Raw genomic sequence first — 25,066 nt, 5'->3', positions numbered from 1 at the left:
CGCCCTATTAGATTTTTCCGGGTCCGTTACTGCTTCTCGCAGATGAGATAAGCCGGAAGAAATGCTTCCGTAGAGAGTGGCGAACACATCAAAGATGCGACAAAAAAAAGTATATATATTACGCAACCCCGGAATATAAGTGGATCGATGAATTTTCAAGATTATTTCTCGACGCGGCCTTCTCTTTCCTTTGCGGTGGAATTTCCGGGGCGAAATATTCGCACGAATCGAATTCTTTCGGCGTCGATTTCAACAAAACTCGCGCCCCAAGTAACCCGCTTTCCATCGGATTATGGAAATGTTACGATAAAAATATTGTCAAGCGAATGCCCGTTGACTTCCCTCATTTTTATTGACAAAAATTTACCCGATTTTCCAAAAAGTTTTGCACGTTTGACGATGCCTTTGTTTTCTTTCAAGAAAGCCAAGAACTATCTCGCTACATGATTTATTATACGTCAGAAATGCTAAAGTTGAAGAAGTATCAAGAATGTTAGTATTATTATAAAGAAAAAGTAACTTTTGTACGCTCAAGAAGTTCCCTCACTACTCATATATATGTTTGATAAATCGTGTTAGTATCTTCTATATTGTTCAAGCTTACGTGAATGCTTGATTTCGTTATATAAAAATATTGTTGTTCGTGCATTTTGATGCTTGGAAATTTGCAGGAAATATTTCGCAAAACTTTGTGATGATTTAAATCTCAGAGTGTTCGTGGATTTTGCTTTTAAGAGTGCACTTTTAGTCGCACACTATATACATTTTTTTTAAAATATTACAGAATTACAAAATATTACAAAATATTTATATTATGCAATTTTATATATATATATATATATATATATATATATATATATATATATATATATACACGTCACTATAGTAATATTTCTCGGAAGAAGAAAAGATATCCCTTGGTTCTCCCATCACTATGAACTCAAATAATCGAGTCTCTCAATGTACCATTTCTCAAACACCCACTCAATCGAACATATAAGCCTCAATCGAACATATAACATAAAGCCCTATAATAGCTAGACATCTAGCAGAAGATCTTCATCTTTTCTTGGTAGCCTATAAGTCTTGAGAATTGGATATCACAAGACACAGCGTAGATAGAGGTTTAATCTGAATGAGATATATAAAAACAATATTTTATTATTATTAACTAATGTTTTTAAAAAGTATTACAGATTTACAAAAAATGTGTATTTTATATATACATATGTAAAATCGCATAATGATAGAAATGTTACACATTTTTGTAATTCTGTAACATTTTTTAACTAGAGCTTCAAATGTTATGTTTAATTAAGAGGGTGTTTGAGAAATGGTACATTGATACTCCGATTATTTAAGTTCATAGTGATGGGAGAACCAAGGGATACTTGATATTTTTTTTTCTTCCGAGAAATATTACTATAGTGACGTGTATATATATATATATATATATATATAAAATTGCATAATATAAATATTTGAGTTTACAATAATGAGAGAACTAAGAGATACTTGATATCCCTTCTTTTTTCCGAGAAATATTACAATAGTAACGTTATTGATCGCGAATTATATTCATATTATTAACACAGTTTGCCTTTGAGCAGACAAGCGTATACAACAATAGTGTTACTAATTGAATTATGATTATTCGGACTAACAATACTCCAGAACACTGTGATATTATTTGAATAAGATAAATATTTGGATAATCTTTTGAGTAAAGATCAATATTAAAGCAATAACAATATAATAAATCAATACATATACAATATAAATATATATATAATATAATAGTCAAAGAAATAAATAATACAAACCTTACAAAAAATACGTGTCAATGGTATATGATCAAGAAAATAAATAATACAAACCTTACAAAAAATACATGTCAATGATATATGGTCAGGGAAATAAATAATACACACCTTACAAAAAATGTGTCAATGGTAAATGTGATATGCAAAAATTTATTTTTATTTTTATTTTAGTTTTATTAGTTTTATTTAGTTTTATTTTTAAAAACACAAATTACCGATTATTATGAACCGATTATATATAAACGGATTAAATAAATTAAATTTTTCAATATTTCACTTTCAAATTGATATTTTTATAATAGAAAAGTATAATTTTATGTATTTTTTAATATCAAACAGAATAATAAAAACCCTACAAAAATGTGTCAAAAATAAATACGATACATAAAAATATATATTTATTTCTTAATTTTATTTATTTTCTCCCGAATTATTATTTATCATCTTTATAAAAAAAAAAACACAAATTATCGATTCATTCGTAATTCATTCTCCGACAAAATAAATTGACAATTCAAAGAATCTTTAATATTTCCGTCATATATATCGAAACTTCAATTATTGTGATAGCTAATAACTCGTCCACAGTTAAACGATAATTTGATAAATCAGAGTATGATGATATACCAAAAGATATATAAATATACATATATAGGTATATTTATTATTGATGCGGCAATCATATGCCATATGCAAATCATATTAGCACATAAATCAATTGACTTACCACTACCGCCATCATTTCCCTTTAAAATCGATTTGGAACACTTACCTGTAACAAAAAGAAATATATAACGTTAATAAAAAACATTTTATCTCAACTGTATATTTTATTCGCGTTATTTAACTCGGCATTTTTTATCGCGGCAGATAATCGAGTCCCACACACACACACATATAAATACAAACACACACATACAACGTTCACACTATAAATCCGAAAATAATAAATCCGAGGCGCAACAAATACCGTGAGAAGCTCAAGTATAAAACGCCACACGGATTTTCGAAGAAAAATAAATGGCAGATATTGTCTCAAGAAGAAAATCCTCGGGAGAAAACGTTATCCACTATCGCGAAAATAAAGCTCGCGCGATCGTTGCCAAACCGGTAGTCGAATTTCATGGATACAAAGCCAGAACGACGAATTCGCATTCCTGACTGAATTTGCAACCCTCTTGCTTGCATAAAATAAAATTAGTATTCTTTCATTTAATTTCAGACACATGTTAACTGTATTCGATTTTTCACCAGCTCAAATCTTAATACACGCCTTACTTATTTATAAAAAGTATCGTAATCATTATTTGTTGATGAAATAGTCATTTATAATTAGTCATTTCTGTAACATTTTATTGAAAAATAACATTGTGTAAGATTTTATATGGCATCAGTAAGTATATAAAAAATATTGAAATTCCCAAATTTTACAAAAACTACGCATTTTCGAAAAAAAAGTTTCCAAAATAGAACAAAATCACGTTGGATGTTTTAAATGAAACTACTCTACAATTTTTTAACGTAAATTGATTCCTTGAAATATTCGACATAAAAATTCGCGTTATAGACCACTTGTGTGAAACATTTTTTTTTTAAATAGTAGTCTTCAAATAGTAAATTAAAATAAAATTGAAGAGTTTCAACACTTTTCCTACATCTTCCATATTTTTTTAATTGCATATAAATAAAATTTTAAATCTTCCTAGTATATAATGTGAATAAAATTTCAAATCTCCTTTGGAAAACGTATTTTTCTCTTTACATGCATTCTTATTAATTTAATGGAAAAAATTCTGGTGAAAACGTACAACCTGTGTGTGATTAAAATCTTAACATAGCCAATAGCAATGCTTTGCGGCAGCCGCGCTTTCGGAATCACGAATGCGTCTTTCGCACGTGCACTTTGTGTTTCATTCCGTTTCATTTGCTATTCATAAGAGTGCTGCATCCACGCCTGGGGCCCTTGCAAATATAAAACACCGAATATGATACTAGGCCCCTCTCTCTCTCTCTCTTTCTCTTTGCCTGTTTTTAACCTTAGTTCTATTCTCATAACATCTTCGCATCCTTTATTGTTGTTTCCTTGTGTTTCTCTTTTCATTCTAAACCTACGCTCAAAGACTGCATTTTTTATAGCAATTTAAAGTCAATTTTCTCCTCGACAAATCTTTTCCTGACAACAATAACTTTTGAATAATTAAAAGCTTTGAAATTAAGATGCTCTTTCCACAAATTAAACTCTTCAAAGATGCAAAATATTTATATAATAAAATTATATTCTTTTCATGGAATTTCACACAAGGAAATTTTGATAACAGAATTTCAATTTAAAGTTTTAATACGAGATATAAGATAATTGAAAATTGAATTGAACGAGATAAATTCTTTTTTTTTTTTTTTTTTTTCAATATCTTCGTTGAGATAAAAATCGATTTCCAATCTAAAAAAAATATATTATCAATCATTGATATGATAACGATGAGATACTCTGTTAGTGTTAGTATTATTTAATATTAATGATACTAGGCCTTTCTCTCTTTTTCTCTTTGTCTGTTTTTGACCGCAGCTCTACTCTTATAACATTTTCGCATTCTCTGTTGTTTTCTTATATTTCTTTTTTCTTTTTAAGATGCTCTTTCCACAAATTAAACTCTTCAAAGGTGCATAATATATAATACAATTATATTCTTTTCATGGAATTTTACACAAGTAAATTTTGATAACAGAATTTTAATTTAAAGTTTTAATATGAGATATAAGATAATTGAAAATTGAATTGAACGAGATAAATTCTTTTTTTTTTTCAATATCTTCGTTGAGATAAAAATCAATTTCTAATTACATAAAAAATATATTGTTATCCAATCATTGATATGATAACGGTACCCTGTTAGTTTTAGTATATTATTTAGTATTAATATTATTTAATATTATTTGTAGTATTAATATTATATCTAACGAAATAGCTGTCATGAAAATTTAGATGGACGTTTCATTCAAGATACAATTCCTAAGCGCTATTCCAGATGAACGAAGCATAGCTTCCAGGTAGGGAATTAATTGACGGCTAATTAGGCGGAACTTTCATGGACCATTAACCAGACGACATGTACTTCTACGTGCGATTCCCATGGACATTTGTAATATATTAGATTGGTCCATGTTTTGCGAATAATCATGGCCGTATGCTGGCAATTCCCATCATGAGACACATCTTGTCCTAATGACGAAGGGGTTAACATCACTGTAACTATCCGAACTAATTGACTATCAAATCTACATATTGCTACGCAGAATCTCGCGGTATTCTATATTTATACTTCCGAAAGCCGCAAATTGCGAGAATTACCTTCGTGAGTGACCGCAGAATACAGTTAGTCGATTGCAAATAATTGCGCATAATCAATGTGCAATTATTACATTATAGTTATAAGTCATTTTGACAGAGGCGTAATTTTTCAGAAATTAATCAAGAAAATGTTAAGTGCCTCTTTGCGAAGATGTAAATTAGATATATAAAATAAATGATGTAATGTATATATATATTACTGTCATTTAATAATAACATTTAAAATATATATTATTTAATATTATATTATATTATTATATTATTTAATATATTATATATAATCTATAAATGTGCAAAGGGAAGAAATAAGATGCGTGTAAAAAATCGCGACGAGATACATATTTAAAGAGCCAAAAAAAAAGATGAAACATATTTAATAAAATGATTATATATCTTTCCGCGAACGATCACATTTTCCCCGCTTTCAACGCAAATTCTAAGGTATATATCCCTTCGCGCGCGATTAGGATTTATCCGCTCTCGCGTCCAGGCGATCCGGATATGCGAGATAATCCGCCTTTCATCGACGGGACACTTTCCCGAAGCGAATGCTTGCTCTTGTCCTCGGGTCTCGCAGACCGAGAGAGCGCCTCGCTCCTCGTTTATTAGAACTTTGTAAAGGTCGCTGCCGTAGCTGCGTCTCATCAACGCATGACGTGATAAATGAGCGCAGCCACCACGAGGTGAAAGACACGCACCCCCCACCCCCACCCCCACCTCTCCCCCGCTGCCAGAACATCACGAACAAGTATAGAGATGGTCCCGTGAAACTTCAGGAACATGAAGAGCGCGCGCGCTACAGGAACTGTACAATTTCCGCTCACACGCGTCTTGGATTTTCATGGAAGGAAACGAGTAAATGACGACGGCCCCGTATGCATTCGGCAAAAAAAATCCCGATAAAGCACGTGCTTCCGGATTTACGTCATGGTAATCATAACTGCGACGCGCGACACGGCGTATCACGAAAGTGCGTGTCACGTCTCGCGAAAGTCGAAAAGCGGAAGCTCACGAACGCGAGCTTGCAAAATTTCGATATTTTTATTTCATGTTTACTTCAAATCTATTTTTATATCGCGCGAAAATACGGAAAATCTCTGAATTTTCCAATGCCTTCCCACTTTAAATAAGAATATGAATTGAAGAATAAATGTCAAAAATATGTGTGAAATGCTGAATATGCACGAAAAAAATTTTATAGTACGTGAAATGCACACTCTTTTTTTTTGCATTTATTATAAAGTTGAAAAACAACATTAAAATATTTATTATTATAAAAACTATAAATTATGCATGTATTTTATTGTTTTTTAATTTTTGATCATGTACTTATTTTGCATCAAAATATGTGAATAACAATATTCCTTTAGAAAATATAATAAAAATAATAAAATATACATATAATAAATACAATATGCATATATTTATTATATACAATTATTATTCCATTGTATGTTTGTACACTATATATAATAATATCTAAATGAAAATATCGTGATTAAATGTTAACATCTCCCACATGTTACTGCAAGATTTTCTCCGTGTTTACTATAAGCTTTTCTTTCGTGTACACTAAATTAATTATAATATTCTATCGTGTGTTAACGTAAAAACTCATTGAAATTGTTAAGAAGAATTTCTATTCGTCATGCGATTCGCAAAAATATTTGATCTCAATATATAACAATAATTTAATGATCAATAAAACTGATCCAGAAATTATAGAAAGCAATATTGATCATCAATAAAACATCTTTTCTCTTTGTTTTCTCTTGTCGTTCTGTAATAATTCATAAACAGCCCAGCTGTTCCCCCGCTGGGAATTGGTGGCAAAATGTATCATTTGCGGTAATTCTATTATATGTGGTCAATAACTTACCACCAACAGATGACCTATTAATAGATTATTACTCTTTTAATTATGTATTAGCTCGTATACATACGTATCGTCACAAATAACAGAGAGAAATCACTAGTTGATAATTGGCCGCAGAATGTATAAACGATTAAAATTGCTTTGTTTAACTACAAGAAAAATGCCGTTTATATGTGTCATAAATCAAAATAATGACTGCGCAGAAGTATTAAATCAATGTAATCCAAGCAAAATTTATCTTCAAACAATATATAAATTCAAATTATATTTAAAAAATAAACTAAACTGCATACTATTAAAAATATATTAAAAGTATTAGAATAAAAATAAAATATATTTGAACTATACCTGTTAAAAAAAATTGAAATACGATGATAATTTTTTAGTCTTAGTTTCGCGTGAAATTTTCATGTAAATGCGATTACGCCAAATTATATAATTTTGTCACAGCCCAAAAAAGAATAGACTATTATAAAAACATGTCTGCATGAGATCATGTAAAATACAAAGAGAAGATGAGTGCTCTAAGGCATTTCGTACAAAGTGCCTCACGGGTCGCGTACTTTATTTTGTCAGCAGGTGTCTCGGCGAATTTCGAGTAAATTTTTCCTCGACATAAATTTCTTTGAACACCAGTTTTCATCGTGGTTTTTTCCCCATTTTTAATATTAACTACCTAACAGATGATGCTTGAACTACAATTTTGTTACAGCAAAGTCCACGTAAGATTGAATTAAAAAATGTTTATCATTCCAGATATGCGTTTTCATTTTTAATATTAATCATCTAACAGATAATATGCTTCAATTATAATTTTTATATGATGAAAAAATTTTGATTATGCTAAATTTTCTCAAATCTATAAAATATTGCTGTAAAATCTTTTGATTTAATCTAAAATGCTCGTTATATACTCAATAAGAATATGTTAAGCGGAAAGTAAAATCTTAAGCCATTAGGAACGATATTATTTCTAAAAATATAGACGACCGTTTATAATTCGCGTGAGAAGAAACTGGTGATCTTAGTCCTACTTTCTCTATAGAACTTCACAAGAATAATAAAGGTAAATCCACAGGAGCGCTAAATCGCAAATAATATTACACTAAAATGTATTCCAATTTTCAGATTATAATTATAATTCTAATTTTTATGATAAATACAGATTTTACTTTCCGCTTCAAAGCATTAATATTCTTTATAAAAAAAATTTCTGTTTCACGTTTTGTTATAAATATTATCTGCAATTTCATTTATATAATATTTTCTCTGAGATTTTCTCCCTTCGCGTAAAACAATTTATATATGTATAATACATATAATATATATTTATATAATATATAATTATATGTATGTATATTTATTATCACATTAATAATTATATAAATATATGGATATATATTTTAATATATATATTATATATATTAATACATACATACATATATATATATATATAATTACATTACGAATACTAATTATGAATATTATTAACAAATACCGAATAAAAAATGTTATAGAAGATAGAGAGAGAGAATATATCCAAAATATCTCGCACATGTCTTAAGAGATTTGTATATTTTTAATGTAATGCTGTAATTAATGCACAGATTATCAAAGCACAGGTGTGAATATATCTTAATATTTCCGCAGATGAGTCTGGTTCACGGTACGATTCGCGGAGAAAGTGCAACTTCGGGGTAGCATCGAGACGAAAGGTCACCAGGTTCATCGTTAACCACGTTCGCAGAACGGTGAAACTTCGTAACTTACCGGCAGCGAAGTTTCATCTGGGACCAACTTTTCGCATCCGAGAATCACTTTGTGTGCACGCGCCCGCTTCTCCCTTTGAAGAAAGTGCGCGCGAAAGAGAGAGAGAAAGCGTGTCGGTTTGTTCAACGTAACTGCTACTCGCAAAACGCATTTGCCATTTCGTCGGCTGAATTTTCATTGCTTGCATAGCTATGTCTGTCTATTTTGGTTCTACGCGAAAGTTAACGAATCGAACTTCCATCTCTTGTCTTTGCGAGACACGTCGCGCTTCAAAGAAGAAAACACTTTCCGTTCTTATATTACGAGTCTGCTCACGTCTATTTTGCTCTTTCTTTCCTTCCACCCCCTACCCCTCCCTCTCACCCCTCCGTAACAAAGCGCGTCGAAGAAAATGGAAGAAAGGAAAAAATAAATACATTTATTGGAAACATTTACAGAACAGTAATATTGTGAAATGCATCTCTCTTCTGATGCATGTAATTTTTTTATGCTGTGAGTAAACGTGAAAAAATGTCTATATTGAATTTGAATATCAGTTCTACCATTTTTCAGTTATTGTATTGTAGAAAAAAAAAGATTATTTAGAAAAATGCATTATTTTTAAAATAGAAAATTTAACAATAATTACTAATAATAAAGAGTAAATATTCCAGTTTGCTTATTAATAAACAAATTCAACTTGCGATATTATTATTAATAAGGATGTATAATTACATTTGTGTTATAACATTTATACCTTATTTATCAATTTATTTACTTCCATATTCATATCATATTTATGCATAACACGAAACAGTATCTCCTTTCTCCCAAATCGAAATATACGAATCGTATATCAAAAGCAATTTCAAAAATACGAATCAGTAAGTTTACATTTTCTTCCTCAAGATTGCATTTTTATTTTCAATCACGGACAAAATCGGGACAATTGCCAACAAATCGCTATAACTTACAATTTCGAGTGTTGACATAAAATTCGCGAGTTGTTGCTTTATTTTTTTAGCATGTATATTTCATCCCTTTCATATCCGATAAACTACCATTTGTGTATGCATAAACAGTAATATCAATATTTTCTTGCAGTATTATCGCGGCAAATGCATATAGCTATACAGTCGCGAAGTACGAGATTTTCATTATTTATGCGTCAACCATGTCGATGAATTTCGGATGTCATAAACAAACATTAACAATAAAAATACGAAATAATAAATAAATATGTGCAAAACTGGTGTATTATTTCACGGAAACTACATAATATACGAGAATTGTTTTGAAATAAGAGAATTCTTGAAAATCTGGACTAATGTTTCCTGGATATTCGTATGTGAATGTGATTATCATATTTTAATCAATATATATTTTTTGCTTTCAGAAAAGAAAAATTTCGCAGGATAAAGTGACGTTGAGAGAAAGAGATTAAAGCTAATTTTTTTCATTCTTCACAATCAAAATTATTTCTTTTTAATTTGTTTTAAGTAAGAACTAGAATTATTTAAAATAAAGATACAACTCTTAATTATTTATGAATTTCCATGAAATGTACAGTAATTTATTATCTACTGTTAAAAATCACATCTTTTTTATATTAAATTATACTAATAAAGAAATTTTGTTACAATTGTATTTTATTACTTTCTATCTGCTATAGTTTTTAATGCTTTATTTCAAAAAATCTATAATTTTTATATCACTACTCCATTTTATTTTAATCGAAAACTAAAACATAGAATTATTGAAATAAACGTAAAACTTTTAATTATTTATGAGTTTCAACGAAATGATACAGCTTCAAGACTTTTCAAAACTTGGGGAATCTACAGATAATAAAAAATTCTGAGAAAAAGAGAATAAATGCATAAAATAATATGTATATTTGTAGCTTTTATCTTGTTGTTAGTTACTTATATCAATTAGTTTTATAATATTCATCCATATTTATGCGAAACAGAAAAGTATAATGTACTCTCATCATTAAATAGTAATTTATCATTTTTTGAATAATGCTAATAAAGAAATTTTCAATTGTGTATCTTAATACTGTCTGTCTGTGGATTTTTTGACGCTTTATTTTAAAAAAATCTGAAAAAAATTAAATTTAATATACAAGGTGTCCCAGAACTGACAGAAAAGTTTTTAATGAAAGATTCCTGGTATCATTTGGAGATTTTTCCTTAGTGAATTTTTGTTATATTATGTATCTTTATAACTAAACCTTATATTAAAATTCTATTAAAGCAAACTCTAAAATTAACTAAAGAATGCAGTTCTGTTAATATTTTATTTCCACAAAGCTTAGTTTCCAAAAACACCTTTATTTTCATCTACTTGTAATTCGAAAATTATTTGTGTCTCGACATTTTCGCTGAGGAAAAATCATCTCCGAATGATACCAGGAATCTGCCATTGAAAACTTTTCCGGCAGTTCTGGGACACTCTGTATATCTCTGCCATTTGTATTAATTCACATTATACACTTGAGGCGCATGAGAATACGCGGAATAAATTTGCGCTTCACGAAGTTTGCGCAAATTTCAAGAGCAACTCCCTCGATAAAATAATCCTCTCGTTCAGCACTCTCGGCGGAGATTTATCCGCTGAAATTAGTGCGGTTAAAACGCGTAGCACCGCCGTAACGATTACAGAAGCGATTACGCGGATCTCTCTCGCTATGCAATTGGTTCCACTCATTTCCTGCGGGATGACGGTACCCGGTGTGTGAATTTACCGTGTACACGTAACGGAAGATAAATACGCCAGTATAACTTCGCCGTACAAGCCAATTTGGCAACGAAATGTCATTAGAGAGCGACGTATGTAACGGCGTTAATTGTAATGCCCGTGCGAAAGCGGACGGTAATTCGTTACCACGAATAGCTTGTGTGTGTGTGTGTGTGTGTGTGTGCAAGTGTGTATGTGTGTGTAGATAAACGTAAGACATCGATCGTCACGATCTGCGTATCCGCACTTATGGGAGATCAATGTTATACCGAAAGCCAAACGTCTAGCTTGACCCTTTGCCAATATTATAGTTTCATGATTAATAGTTGTTTGCATAGTAGTGATGAACAAAATTTCATCTCAATTTTTAATTTGATATTTATCCATTTTATATTTCAATTTTCCTACGCTTCACATAAAAATATATATACATATATAGGTATACATATATGTATATATACACAAGGTGTCCCAGAACTAGCAGTAAATCTGTTAATGGTATATTCCTGGGATAATTTGGAGACGATTTTTTCTCAACGAAAATGTCGAGACATCAATAATTTTCGAGTTTAAGCGATTCAAAATAATAAGAGATTTTTCGTAAACTAAACCATATAAAAATAAAATATTACCAAAATCACATTCTTTTATTAATTTCATGTAGAGTTTACTTTAATAGAATTTTAATTTAAGGTAGGAATGTGCAAAAAATGATGACTTCCCTCGACATTTTCGTTGAGGAAAAGTCGTCTCCAAATGATCTCAGGAATCTGCCATCAACAGGTTTACTATTAATTTTGGGACATCCTGTATGTATAATGCACACGCATATTGTATGTTTATATAATTTCCAATTAAGAAAATTGAAAGGAATAATTTATCATTCCGATAAAAAAAGAGACATTGAAAAAAAGAGGAAAAATTGCCATCTGCTACAGTTTACACACTGTGTATTTTATTATAATTTATAAAAAGAAATTTGATAAGGTAAATGTATATTCGATTCATTTCTCATTCGTGTAACACGAGACACGATATATATTAATATTAATGCGTTGCAGCTTGTAATTCAAATCATGCAGATAACTTGCAGTAACTATTGACAGAGTCATAAAAGTGTCACAAAATAATGCATCTCATCTCAACATAATATAAAATCGATGAAATTAAAATAACAATCACATGTCATTCTAACACGATTTCAGTAATATTTAGCCTAGAGTTTAATGATATTTACAGATAGCGATTATACGAAAATTAAACTCACAAATGGAGTAAAATTTAATTTTATATTTTATTTTATGTCATATATATCCCTATAAAATGTTACCACTTTGAAATATATAACTCGATAAAGATAAAACATTTAAAATATATCTATATCATAAAAGAATATTTATGGACAGAACTATTTAATAAATAAATTACTTTATCCTAAAAATGAAGGATAATTTTAGTCTAATATTGAAACCAACTAATATGTACAGATCAGTTTAAAAAATTATTTAAATTAATCCAAAAGATACCTGCGTATCTATAATTCCATTCCTATATTATTCGACAATTAGATTCCAGATAGAAGTACTACAATGGTAATTATCAATTGATGATAATTATTCCACATACGATTTATTGATACCATATAATTCGAGCCAAATACATCCGCGTGATTTGCCATTATGGCATCTCGATGCACAATTGCATCCTAACTTAATCTTAATTAATCGCGGGCATTAGAGGGTATACGTGAGATTAGGTCGTGGAATTGTTGCGCAGTTTATCAATGGAATGTGCCATTCGGAACCGTTTGTGTTCTCGAGACAGAACTTTGGATCTGTATCCGGTCTTTCCTCGTCGAGTGCACGGAGCACTTTGCTAGATTAGAATAAACCGATGCCATCGATGTCTTTATTCGCAGTCACCCAAAACTGTCGACCTTTTTTCGAGCCAAGATATATCTTTATGGCCACAGAGACCTTAGACTTATTCTTATAGAAAATGGCGTTACTTGATCGAGATATATAACGAATATTGCATTACTTTGATATATCAACGTGCAACAAATTGAGACGTGAGTGAATAATGTCGCACATGATTGAAAAATATCGATGTTCGAAACAAAGACATATTACTATATATCACAATATTATTATCATTATATATAATACGTATATATATTATTTTCAGTTAGAACGTGTTCAGAGGAAAAATAATTGCAGTAAAGTAACAAAAAAATTAAAATATTAATCACTACTATTATTATAATATTACGTAATGATTAGAAAAGTTTCAATAATATGCACACGGAAAAAAATATTAGTTATCATAGCTCAATTTTAGACGTCCCCATGCTATACTTGAAATTTAATTATCATGTCTAAATTTTAACTGTAATAATATTCAGGGAAATCCCTGTTGAATTACGGCTATAATATACATATATGTAAATGCAAATATGCTATTATATTATTTTTCTCTTTATATAAACTGCATATAAAAATATATTATAAAATACAAATGTTGAGAGAAACCAAAATCAAAAGAATCTTTAATATTTCCATATATATATATATATATATTTATAAAATTCTACTGAAATTTCGCAGAATCCACTTAATTTTAAGTGAATAATGTGGCTTTATAATATTGTCTTATTATATTTTAAAAGCTTTTTTAACTTACACAAGAAAATAAACTTTCATTCTCAATGATTAAAAATTTTCAATAAAATTGCTGCTTCGAAATTAATCTACGAATAAAAATTGATAAATCCATAAAAGATGAAATAAAATATGCATGATAATTTAAAAACTGCATATTAGAAGGTACATTCGTTTGAATAACGTAATTGCTGCAACTTCTCATTGTTTACCGCGACTTCTGCTCGGTTGCCATAGAATAGCAGCAGTTTTATACTGCAAGCTCTCTTTTTTCCGCATTCGGAGGTGTCGTTATCAATGTACTCAACTGTTCACTCTATCTCTTTATTTAGACTCCTCCGTCGCGTTAACGAGCTCGTTAACGAGTAGTCTTATTTAAAAGTAGTTTTTGCGATGCACATTGCGATGATGTATATTCTTTCACTATTGTCGTATAAACAGTTGTAATTTCTGATAAATCTGTATTACATCAAATTTTTTAGTTTGTCTCTATCAAACACATTGAAATAAAATAACACGACGATGAAAATATAAATTCACGAACACGCTGTAGATGAAGATGTCGATTTTTAACAACACAGAAAATTATCATGCTGGGAGTCAAGAAAAAGTTTATATTTGTTTAAATAACAAATTTCAAATTATTGAGACAAATGTAGAATAATGTGAAAAAATCCAGATAAATAGTAAAATTTCCTGACAATTTCAGATTTATAAAATTCCCTGACACTGCCCAGTTTTCCAGATTTACCTGATTGTTAGACACTTTAATTTTATTGCGCTAATTTATAAGACGTCACGTTGCGTACGTACGTACCGGAATTAATCTTCCCGCGTCTTTTCCGCAACATTTTTTCCTCGTACAACGCGCGGAAATAGGGGCTGCAAGCAAGGTAAATCTTGTGTCGGCGGGAAATATCTCGCGGTAACGGAACGAGGAGATGGGGAAAGTGGAGAATCTGCATTATGCGTGCAAGCGCGCGAGAGGAAACGCCGCGGCGTTCAAATCAATTGCCGCGAATCGATTCACGCACCGGGGTCTCGAATCAAATTCACCTGCGGTTCGGTAATGTGTTAACCAACCGCTTATATGTGCATATTAGAATATATATATATATATATATATTCTCGCGGGGGAGGAAGAAGGGAGGTTAAGGCCGCCATTAAGGCATCGTCTAAACCGAATTCCGTGTATCGGACCGCCTTCCAGGAACTCGGAGCATCCGAGCAATTCGATCATGAGAACTATCACGCTACCTACGCGGCAATAGCGTCTGTTTCGCCACCCATATATTTCCCCTAATCCATATAAGCAATATAGATACAGGAACGCGTGTATGAGATACGCAGGCACGTGCCGAAATATTTTCGATTATTGCGAATACGATGGTCGGATCATTTTTCAAAAGCTTTATGAATTCTGTAGACGCCGCGTGAGATATTTATATCTAGCGCGTAACACGTGAAAAGAGCATGAGATATAAAAATAAAGTTATTTAACATTTAACATGTGCGAAATAATTTATTTTGTCTTAGTTTTAATATTTGATACATGCAAAATATTTTATTTTATGTTATTCAAGCGTTTGATATATGCCAAGTAGTTTATTTTATTTTATGTTATTCAAGCGTTTGATATATGCCAAGTAGTTTATTTTATCTTATTTAATTACTTAGCACATGTAAAATATTTTATTTTATTTTATCTTAAAATTTCTCGAGTCAGATTTAAGAAAAAAAATATTTGTGCTTACACGGAAACGAAAATATTAGTTATCATAGCTAAATTTCAGGTATCTCTATATTACATCTGACATTTTTTATGTATATACATATGCATATATTTTATACCTATAGATTAACGGGATTTAACGGGATTTTCGTGTTAAATTATTGTTAAAATATTAGTTACTATAATTAACATTTAGACATAGTAATTAAAATTGGGTGTGTAAAGTTGGCACTCCTATGTTATGATATCATAGTTTTGAGTTATGTAAAACCATAGAAAAAATTTTTGATAATTTTTAGAAATAATTCCGCTTATTACAATAATGAAAATCAGTTTCAAAAAATAAGGAAGCCAACTTCACATTTTTTCACAAATCGAGTTCCAATAATTCTGAGCAGAGTTTTAAAATTCTTTTGAATAGTTACATAGTTTCTGATATTTTTTTAAAGAGTTCTGCGATTTTTAGATAAAAAAACGTAACGTTTTAACATCAAAGATATTTTCATAAAATGTCAAATTCTGGCAAAAAATGTTAAAGTTCTGAATCGTATCCCCTCGATAAGACAAGAAAAAACGTGAAAATCGCATTGTACTATCTATGATAGTTTTCGAGATATCGATTTTTTCAAATTAATGAACTTTTAAGAAATATTTTTAAAAATCATGAATTTTAATTTTAAAAAAATGCTGCAGTTCTGAATTGTACACGATAAGATAAGGAAAAAAGTAAAAACCGCATGCCTCTCTCTGTTATATTTTCCGAGATATTGATTTTTTCAAATTAATTAACTTTTACAAAACATTTAAAAAATTACAAATTCTGGTAAAAAACGCTGAAGTTCTGAATTGTACACGATAAGACAAGAAAAAAAGTAAAACCCGCATACCTCTACCTGTTATGGTTGTCGAGATATCGATTTTTTTTCACTTTTAAAAAATATTTTAAAAAATCACGAATTCTGGAAACAATGCTGCAGTTCTCAATTCAACACGATAAAACAAGAAAAATAGTGAAAACCGCATGCGTCTACCTGTTATAATTTCCGAGATATTGATTTTTTCAAATTAATTCACTTTTACAAAATATTTAAAAAATTATAAATTCTGATTAAAAATGCTACAGTTCTGAATTCTACACGATAAAATAAGAAAAAAAGTGAAAACCGCATGCGTCTACCTGTTATAATTTCCGAGATATTGATTTTTTCAAATTAATTCACTTTTACAAAATATTTAAAAAATTATAAATTCTGATTAAAAATGCTACAGTTCTGAATTCTACACGATAAAATAAGAAAAAAAGTGAAAACCGCATGCGTCTACCTGTTATAATTTCCGAGATATTGATTTTTTCAAATTAATTCACTTTTACAAAACATTTAAAAAATTAAAAATTCTAATTAAAAATGCTACAGTTCTGAATTCTACACGATAAAATAAGAAAAAAAGTGAAAACCGCATGTGTCTACCTGTTATAATTTCCGAGATATTGATTTTTTCAAATTAATTCACTTTTACAAAACATTAAAAAAATTACAAATTCTGATAAAAAACGCTGAAGTTCTGAATTGTACACGATAAAACAAGAAAAAAAGTGAAACCCGCATGCCTCTACCTGTTATGGTTGCTAAGATATCGATTTTTTCAAATTAATGAACTTTTAAGAAATATTTAAAAAATGACGAATTATGGTAAAAAATGCTGCAATTCTGAATTCTACACGATAAGACAAGAAAAAAAGTGAAAACCGCATGCGTCTACCTGTTATGGTTGCTGAGATATCGATTTTTTCAAATTAATGAACTTTTAAGAAATATTTAAAAAATGACGAATTATGGTAAAAAATGCTGCAATTCTGAATTCTACACGATAAGACAAGAAAAAAAGTGAAAACCGCATGCGTCTACCTGTTATAATTTCTTAGATATTGATTTTTTCAAATTAATTCATTTTTACAAAACATTTAAAAAATTACAAATTCTGATAAAAAACGCTAAAGTTTTAAATTGTACACGATAAGATAAGAAAAAAAGTGAAAACCGCAAGCGTCTACCTGTTATAATTTCCGAGATATTGATTTTTTCAAATTAATTCACTTTTACAAAACATTTGAAAAATTACAAATTCTGATAAAAAACGCTGAAAATCTGAATTGTACATGATAAAACAAGAAAAAGAGTAAAAATCGCATGCCTGTACCTGTTATAGTTTCTGAGATAGAATTTTTTAAATTAATACACTTTTACAAAACATTTCGAAAATCGTAAATTCTGATGAAAAATGTTGAAGTTCTTAATCATATACGATAAGATTTTTAAAAAAGTGAAAACCGCACGACTCTACCTGTTTTAATTTCTGAGATATAGATTTTTAAAACTTAATACACTTTTAACGAAACATTTCGGAAATCACGAGTTTACGTTTTTTTTCTTGCCTTATCGAGGAAGTACGATTCAGAACTCTAATATTTTTTGTTAGAACTTGATATTTTAAAAATATCTTCGATTTTAAAAGAATAATCTTTTAATCTAAAAATCGGAAAACTCTTTCAAAAAAATATCAGGGACTATACAACTATTCAATAGAACCTTAAAACTCTGCTCAGAATTATTGGAAATCGATGTGCAAAAAAATGTAAAATTGGCACCTCTACACTGAAAACAAAAATTTTTAACTTGACTAAACCTTTCGACTAAATTACTATTTTTTGTTAATTGAACATATATTAATATTTAAGTCAAATGTATACATATGTGTATATATATATATATATATATATATATATATGTTCCGCTAGATTTAAAATTTTATATTTAATTTACATATTTTCATTTGTTCAATTAACAAAATAATATTTAGTTGAATGGTTTAATCAAGTTAACAAATATTTTTTCAGTGTGTTTTTCAAAACTTTTTCATTATCATAATGACCGGAACTATTATAAAACGCAAGGACACCAATTTCACACACCCATTAAATTTTAAGTGTATAATATATAGAAACACTTTAAATTTATCTATAATAACTAATATCTTTTTCCGTGTATGTATTATTGAAATTTTTCTAATCATTACGCAATATCGATTCATAGTTAAATTATTCCATATTCGGAAAATTTGCGTGTGTGTGTGTATTTTATATTTTTATACGCAGATAGAGAGAAAATTAAAAAATATATTGTATACATATTTATATAAATATAAATATAATATAAATTATGTAATATAATATAAATTTAAATTTATAGATATAAATAAGTATTATATTAAAACGTGTTTATTTACAATCCATCTCTTTTTGCGAATATTGTAAATATTTGATTCTAATCACGATCCTAATCGAGCCAAGGAATTAAAAAAAATTTCAATTCCAATCGAAAAATGTTCAAATTCTGATAATTTCAAAATTCAAGTTGAAAAATTTAAATATAAAATAAGAAATTTAAAATATCCTTTGAACAATTTTAATACAGATATTACTAAAAACCGTCTAGTTAAAGCGAACTATTGATTGCGAGTATTAAAATAATTAAAATTAGGATCGCGCGAATCGAGAGAAATACGACGTAATTACGTCAAATAATCGGACAAAAAATGTAATAAATAATAAATTTATTTACTATGTATCGTTGTATCACTGTGTCACCCTCGCCGACTGGTCCAAACGCCGTTGTATCCTTGTATCCATGTGTGCATGTATCCATGTATAGGCACTGAACACTCACTCACACACGAAAGAATAAAATCATCGAATTCAATCCCGATGTCACTTTTATTCGCGCGCGAAATTCGATGAAAAAAAAAGCGAAACCGAAATATCCCGTTATATATCCGAGAGACAATATAAAATTCACAGTTAAATCAAGTCACAAATTCCAAAAGTCAGTCACAAATTCCAAAAGTCAGTCACAAATTCCACAGATTCACAACTGAAATTCGGTCGACCCGAAGCTTCGATTTCCGCGACATATTTCTTCCGATCGCGAATTTACATACCGGCGAAGAGAACAAGATGATTAAAAAGTAACTGGAAAGCGGATATGTCAACATAAAAATCCTGTCAAATTTTCAATACGGTCACTTTGTCACACAATTCGACACCTTCGGCACTCGCGATACTTTTCAACGTAAATGGCGGATGTTATCTCATCGAAAACATCTCGGTAGAAGCGACGCGGACCGATTGAAACGCGACCTACCTGAGCGCGGCAAAAAGGAACTAATTCCTCACCCCCTTTTTTGCGGCGACAACTTCAGACCGACGCGACGCCGCCATATTTTTTTTCTCGCTCGCGAAGCCGCGGAACCGACAAAAAAATTCCTACTTGTTCTCGCGTACGTCAATTAATACGATGTCCCCGAGACAATCTCGATGTACCTCACTTCTCGCGGACTTCGGCACTCCCGATATTCCGTTTGTACGCGAGAGAGTGAGTGAGATTTGACGAAAATCGCGCCGCTCTTCAGCGACAAAACTTTCCGGTCGACCGGTCGCGCGAAGAATGAAGGCAGGCGCGAAGCGCGAAGGATGAAGTGAGACGCGAGCGCACTAGACAAAACAAAGTGTAGCTCCTCGGTGCTCGATGCCTCGATTCTCTCCCACTCCTCTCCCTCCCTCCCTCACCCTCCCTCGTCCTCGGTCTCGAGACGAATTTCGTGGAAAGTGAAAGCGATAATTCTCCGAATCCCACGTACGACCCGTTTTCGAGCTTCAATCCTCTTCCGCGTTTGAAATATAGTACGGACACTGTGTGTGTGAATAAAATTTTTTCTTTCACGTTTGAAAAATAATATATGAAATTCATGCACGCGACAAGCAATTCATTCACCGACATCCCGCGTAATTAACAAGATATACTCGCACGTCGATCGCGAAAACACTGACTGTTGCACACTTAAAATAAATTGAAAATTTACTCGCTTTGTTAACTTAACGCTCCCGATGTTAATTACCGCCCAAAATTTCGGAAAGAATACGGAATAATTTCGCCGCGATTTTTCGAGATGTAACGTCGCACCGTGAAACGTATCTGGTTAAAATAGAACAGGTGTGCCAACCTTGTTTTTTTCCTCTCCGCTCTTTATTCACTGCTGCCAAAATGCGATATTGTGGCGCGTTTTCAATGATTTTTTTCAGCTCATATTATTCTGTAATTTCCATTAAAATTATTTTTCTCGTGAAAAATAATACGATTAATTCGATTTACGCATTACGCGACATATTTATTGCAATCGTAAGTGAAAATATACTCAAGCATATTACATGTAACGTATATGTTAGTTGTAATTTCCCACTCATAGATGTAACATTTTTAATATTACATATATTACATTGTAGTTATGTTGTCATTATATCCCAAGATAGCACTGACTTATCAATATACATCAATGTGCTATTTGGTATATAATTACAATATAACTACAATGTAATATATGTTATATTAAAATGTTACATCTATGAGTGGGAAATTACAATTAACATGGATGTTACATGTAACGTACACGTTATATTCCGTTTTATTATAGCAATGTAACAATTATATATCGGTGTTTGCTGAGATATAATTCGATTAAGTAAGTTCGAAAATTCACTTTATATTTTTGATGTACACCATTGCAAGTGATACTCGATATTCTCGTACACACGTATATTTGACAAAAAATACTAGCTATCTCGTTAAAACTTTTCTGAGCTTCAAACAAAACAAAAAAAATATATATTGTATATATATATATATCTTTTTTCTGTTTTCCACGAACGAGTATTTCGATGCAAATGCGCGATAACAGTTTGTCACAAAATGTGACGAACATGATCTAACATGTCTTGAACTTTCACTCTTGTGCACGTTTTTCGTATTAAAAGTATATTTCTTTTATGCGTTTAAAAAATAACGCGAGATATTTTAACTTCCAGAAAATTTATTTCATCCATGACACAAATTTTTTTTTTTTTTTTTTTTTTTTTTTTTTTTTATAAACCCGATTATCGCACATTTCAATTAATTCAAAAATATACTCGATATTTTTAATGCACGACATTCATACAAGAGAAAGTATGAAATAATTTCAACGAGATTTTTTTTGAGAAAAAAGAGCCTTTCAATGTGAGACAGCCTTAAGGAAAATGAACACCAACTTTTTTTCTGTCCTTCCTTCGCTAACAATAAATTACTGATAATTTTTCGAGCTCATTTCAAACTCTCTGTTAAAATCATATTTCTCTCGTGCGAGAAACAAAACAATTAATTTGATTAATTCGAAAACGATGTTATTTCATTCGCGACGAGATATACCTACATATTTTTTCCTGTCGTAAATCGATAATACGAAACAATTGATCATTAATTATCGCGTATCACGATTGATCAGATAATATTCCGATTTTCAATCACTTATTGCATTATCCGATATTTCCGAATTCACACGCAAAATTAAATGAAAAATGTGGCATAATCAAGATTTTCTGCACTAGGATAAAAACGCAAAATATAAATGCACTTAAGTGTAAATAATAAATAAAGTGTACATGTACAGGTACAAATAACTACGCTAGTCAAAAGAGGTTCGCTTCTTAGCGCGAAATATTCAAAAACGTCACATTCGTTAAAGTTTTTCTTAAAATAAATAACATATATTGAAAATGAAATAAATATGTACTAATATTAACGTCATTTTAATTAATAACACTGCATTGGATAAACTAGTACTACTAATAATAAAAACTACTATAAAAATGAAATAGTAAAAAACAATTGAAATTATTCAACAACAGTGCATTAAATTAAACATCTCGTGCAGTTTTATTATTATTTTTCTTCTTTTTTTAGTTATTCGGCATTTATAACAGTCCTAAATTTTATAATCATTTTTTATTTTACAGTGAAATATTTTATTTTACATTAAAATATTGAAATATATATAAAATTTATATACATATAATAATTGCACATGTATGTATATGTATATAAATTTGTAACTATAGTATTCCAAATTTATACATAAATTTAATTTTTATATACATAGATATTAAACGATTTTTCATGTAATTTTTAATATATGTATAATACATGTATAATATATGTATGTAATATATGTATAATACATATATATATATAAGAATATATATATATGTATATATACATATATATATAAGAATATATATATATATATATATATATATATAAATATAATAAATATGTAATATTGCAATAAATTCAGAATTTTATTTTATTTTCGATTTAGGAATAATATTATTTCGACGCGAGGCGACTGACCTTGAGTCTAGTCGCGCGCCAAGACCGAGCAGTAAACACTTTGTGTTTCCACCCCTACTCTCCCCCCCCCCCCTCCCCACCTCCCACCACCCGACAATCACGCCACAGCTCTCATCCCTCGTCTCGTATTACTCGTCGAGACGTTCTCGCGGGAAGTACTGTTCGACAGTGCGTCGATCGAACGCAAGCCCTTTTTACAAGTGAGTAATTAATCGGTGCGATATTATTTACCACGATTGTGAAAAGCATATCACGGTTTGTCGAAGCAAATATTTCTTTAGATATCGAAATACATGCAATATTACGTGCTTCAACTTCCAACAGTTTTTTCGCCGGTTAAAATGTTTTATAATTGCGAACGAAGAAGCATATACGACATATATCGAATGACATTTGTCAATAATACGTGTGTCTCGGGAAATTTAATGGAATATTGAATGCAATATTGAACGTCATATATATTTTCGAACTGTTCTCTCTCGCTCTCGTCTGAAACTAGTGATTGATTTGACTCGCGTAGTACAACGTGAAGTTATCCCGCCATCCGCCATGATATATACTGTACACGAACGGATCGAGTCGCGTCGTTGCGTGTGTAATCAGTGAATCGTAATTAAAATCGTATTGCAATGATTCGCAATCGTCGTGCAAAGTCACTCTTTACGTTAATCTAATTCGAGTTATCGCGAACGCCGACCAAGTTCTCGTGCCATTTTCCAACCGTGCAGTCGAGTGCGTGTTCCTTTGTCGTTAACGACAAAGTTAACTTCGGGAGTGCCGTGTAAAGTGTCGCGCGATTGTCGTATTTGGGTAATTAGTGCGCGCGTAATCGTAATTATCCGTGTTTTCGCGAGTGAGTTTCCTCAAATTCCAAGGAGCAGAACGAAGAGAGGAAAAGGAGGCATCTCTCTCTCTCTCTCTCTTTTGGAGGAGCAACTGCGTCATGGGTAAATGTAACTTTTATTTATTACTATTTATTTGTTAAAAATTCAAGAAAACGAGAAATTTAATTGAAGTAATATATATATATATATTTGTCTAAAAATACAAATTTTTAATATAGGAGCAAATGACGACACAGAAGAGGAAGGAAGAAGAGATGACCTTGGAGGCGAGGGGGCATCGGGCATCGGCGGAGCAACGTGGGGTAAATATAATTTATTTACTATTATTGATTGGTATTTATTAAAATTCAAGGAAACGAAAAATTTAAAAGATTAATTTTAATATAAAATTTTTAGTGATTTTTCAAAATATTAATTATATTTTGAATCTTATAATTTAGACTTATTTGTGTGTTACAGATTAATGTAATGTACTACATCTCCGCTGTTATATTCATCACCAGTGAGTCGAACAATAATTTATTTACAATTTTAGAGACAATGGATTTGTAAAAAACATATATATAAAATATGAAAACAAATATAGAGAAGGAATAAAAATAATAAAACTCTTCTCTTGGATTTATTAATAGGTATATAAAAACTTGCATTTGTATATTAAAGTATAATAATAAAAATGCAATAGTAAAATATTTAGTTTTATCAAAAATAGTTAATATTTGAATTATTTACTCTATGGTTGTTATTATAATTAACAGAGAAATTTAAAATTGAAGTTCAAAATATAAAAGTATTATAGATAAATATTATATCTCACAATTCCATTGTCTTAAAATGAATAGGACCAAATAGAACAGAAGAGATTAATAATGCAAATTTAATCCTGGATATACAATGGATATATAACAAAGTAGTCTCATACAAGTAGTTTCATACAAAAAACGCACACAAATCTAAAGAAATAAAAACATTATATTACACTTTTTGCAAATCACAGACAAGATTTTCAGAGA

At 30.2% G+C, this 25,066-nt stretch overlaps 1 protein-coding gene and 1 long non-coding RNA gene across 6 annotated transcripts in view; one reads left to right on the top strand and one right to left on the bottom strand.

The window, feature by feature from the left end:
- The window catches only part of LOC114930018 (dipeptidyl peptidase 4 omega), a 373,400-nt gene that overhangs the window by 305,912 nt on the left and 42,422 nt on the right, over positions 1-25,066 (bottom strand). Inside the window, exon 1 of one of the 5 annotated variants that reach the window (XM_085489792.1) lies at positions 19,552-20,494. The exons of the other annotated variants lie outside the window; for them this stretch is intronic. Coding sequence (XP_085345918.1) covers positions 19,552-19,635 — 84 coding nt within the window. The 5' untranslated portion in view covers positions 19,636-20,494. Of the gene's footprint in view, positions 1-19,551; positions 20,495-25,066 lie in introns of those variants that run through there. 5 annotated transcript variants of the gene reach the window in all.
- LOC114946598 (uncharacterized) lies at positions 23,327-24,556 on the top strand. Its single transcript, XR_003822650.2, has 3 exons — positions 23,327-24,155; positions 24,272-24,355; positions 24,513-24,556. It is a non-coding gene; the product is annotated as an uncharacterized LOC114946598 (long non-coding RNA).

The sequence above is a fragment of the Nylanderia fulva genome, unplaced genomic scaffold (assembly GCF_048542155.1).
Source record: "Nylanderia fulva isolate GAGA-0341 unplaced genomic scaffold, ASM4854215v1 Scaffold9, whole genome shotgun sequence".
NCBI lineage: Eukaryota > Metazoa > Arthropoda > Insecta > Hymenoptera > Formicidae > Nylanderia > Nylanderia fulva.
Note: the sequence above shows the minus strand (reverse complement) of the source record. Positions and strands in the feature narration are given on the sequence as shown.